Raw genomic sequence first — 1,687 nt, 5'->3', positions numbered from 1 at the left:
GTCTTACAAGAATTACACACTCCCCACTGCTATCAATCTCCAGTCATTATGGTTTCTTCAGCCCTCAGAACATTTTTAGGAGACATTTTCTTTGACCTGCTTGCCTTAACGGGTACATAAGAACTCAGTAAACTGACAGAATGAAGATTAACTGAGATGCCAAGAGAAGTTTTTATTGCAAGCACAGTGAGCAGAAAGAGATGTCTTCTCACAGAGTGGCCACCAGGTAGGTCTGCTGTTAACTAAGCCTCTGACAACCCTTCATTGGTTTAAAGCATACGAATCAGCTTCTCGTTATCAGGCGTACATCATCTCTGCCATGTGGGACATTTTCTTAGGGATATACAAGTAATATTCCATGTAGCCTGATAGGTCCTCAATGGTCACATCATCCACATAGGCACGAGCTTGCTCGGAACAGGATCAAGGGAGCCAGACAGAGTTCTGGTGGGCAGTGATGGGGAGTAAGTCCTCAAGTGATCTTCGTTCTGGGGCCAAAGGAGGGACACTCTTCAGACCTGAAAAGGAATACACTTCCTTATCATGCCATCTCTTGCACTGGCACTCCTTGTCTACACACACACACGGCTTGCCCTGGCTTAGCTTGGAAACAGATCGAAAGTCAGAGAGATTGCTGGCCATAAGACTTTCTGGGGAGACTTGGGTAGTAGCATCAGAGGGCTCTTCTGTTTTACTCTCTGGTGTGAGCCTTGGAACTGAACTTCTCAGAGGCTCAATGCCTGCCCCCGTGTGATTAACATCAAGAGAAGTAGAAGTCTCTCCTGTGTTGAACTCTTTGGGACTTGAAATTCCCAGCCCACTGCTGTCATGTGGCTCAGTCTGGCTTCTGTGCTTGAGCTGGCTGCTGGGAGGAGATGTTGTCTTGCTGCAATGTATGAACTTGGGAGGATGAAGGACAGGAGACTTAGAGCGTCGACGACGCTGGGTTCTCACTGCTCCTCGTGAAGACTTCCTTGTAGACCCGTGCCAACTGTCTTTAGACGCACATGTGGTTTTAGGTTTGGTGTCATCTGTTGCTGTTCTGACTGATGCTCTGACACTTGTGCCTTCTCCGACAGACAGAGACAGGACGGACCCTGATGCGTCCACTCTTAATTTCTTGAAGGCAGTTTGTAGACTCTCCTCCTCTCCATCCTTGGCTTCAGATTTCATTGTGAAAATTTCTGCACTCCTATGGATGTTCCTGCTAATACTCCTCGCAGCTGGGGTGCTCCCGGGGATCCGGCTCCGTAGGCTCTTCGCGTCTCTCCGCGACCGCCGCGCCTGCTATAAGATGTTCTTAAGCAATGATTTCAACCTAAAAATACATTTGATTTTAGGAATTGCATATACAACTATATAGATAATTTATCCCAAAAAAGGTAAACAATCTAGGTGAATATAGGTGAGTCAGAAATTTATCCGTCAGTAAAAATGATACTGCATAATTTTCAAAATTCTCTCTCAAACACACACGTGTGTGTGTAAGAACTTATTCACTAGTGCCTCTCTTAGATGTAAACACACTATCACCAGTTCTATTCTCAGACAATAAAAATTGAACTGAAGCTTAATTTTTTAACTTAATATCATTCTGTTTTCTTCTAAGATCCGAATCTATATATTACTTTAATGTTCTTTCTTGTTATTGAATATATAAGAACATTCTGTTTTGATTAGCTAGGTG

General features: G+C 44.1%; 1 protein-coding gene across 1 annotated transcript; it reads right to left on the bottom strand.

The window, feature by feature from the left end:
- Positions 1-6: 6 nt before the first annotated feature.
- On the bottom strand, positions 7-1,281 carry LOC126505675 (oxidative stress-responsive serine-rich protein 1-like). The gene is given in 1 exon segment (XM_050148894.1): positions 7-1,281. A coding segment is annotated over 1 exon segment (876 nt). The 5' UTR covers positions 1,174-1,281; the 3' UTR covers positions 7-297.
- Positions 1,282-1,687: the final 406 nt, after the last annotated feature.

This window comes from Alexandromys fortis, unplaced genomic scaffold (genome assembly GCF_014885135.2).
Source record: "Alexandromys fortis isolate MF-2015 unplaced genomic scaffold, M_Fortis_MF-2015_v1.1 scaffold_4, whole genome shotgun sequence".
In the NCBI taxonomy this organism is placed as follows: domain Eukaryota; kingdom Metazoa; phylum Chordata; class Mammalia; order Rodentia; family Cricetidae; genus Alexandromys; species Alexandromys fortis.
The sequence above is the reverse complement of the archived record's forward strand: the minus strand, read 5'-3'. Positions and strand labels throughout refer to the sequence as shown.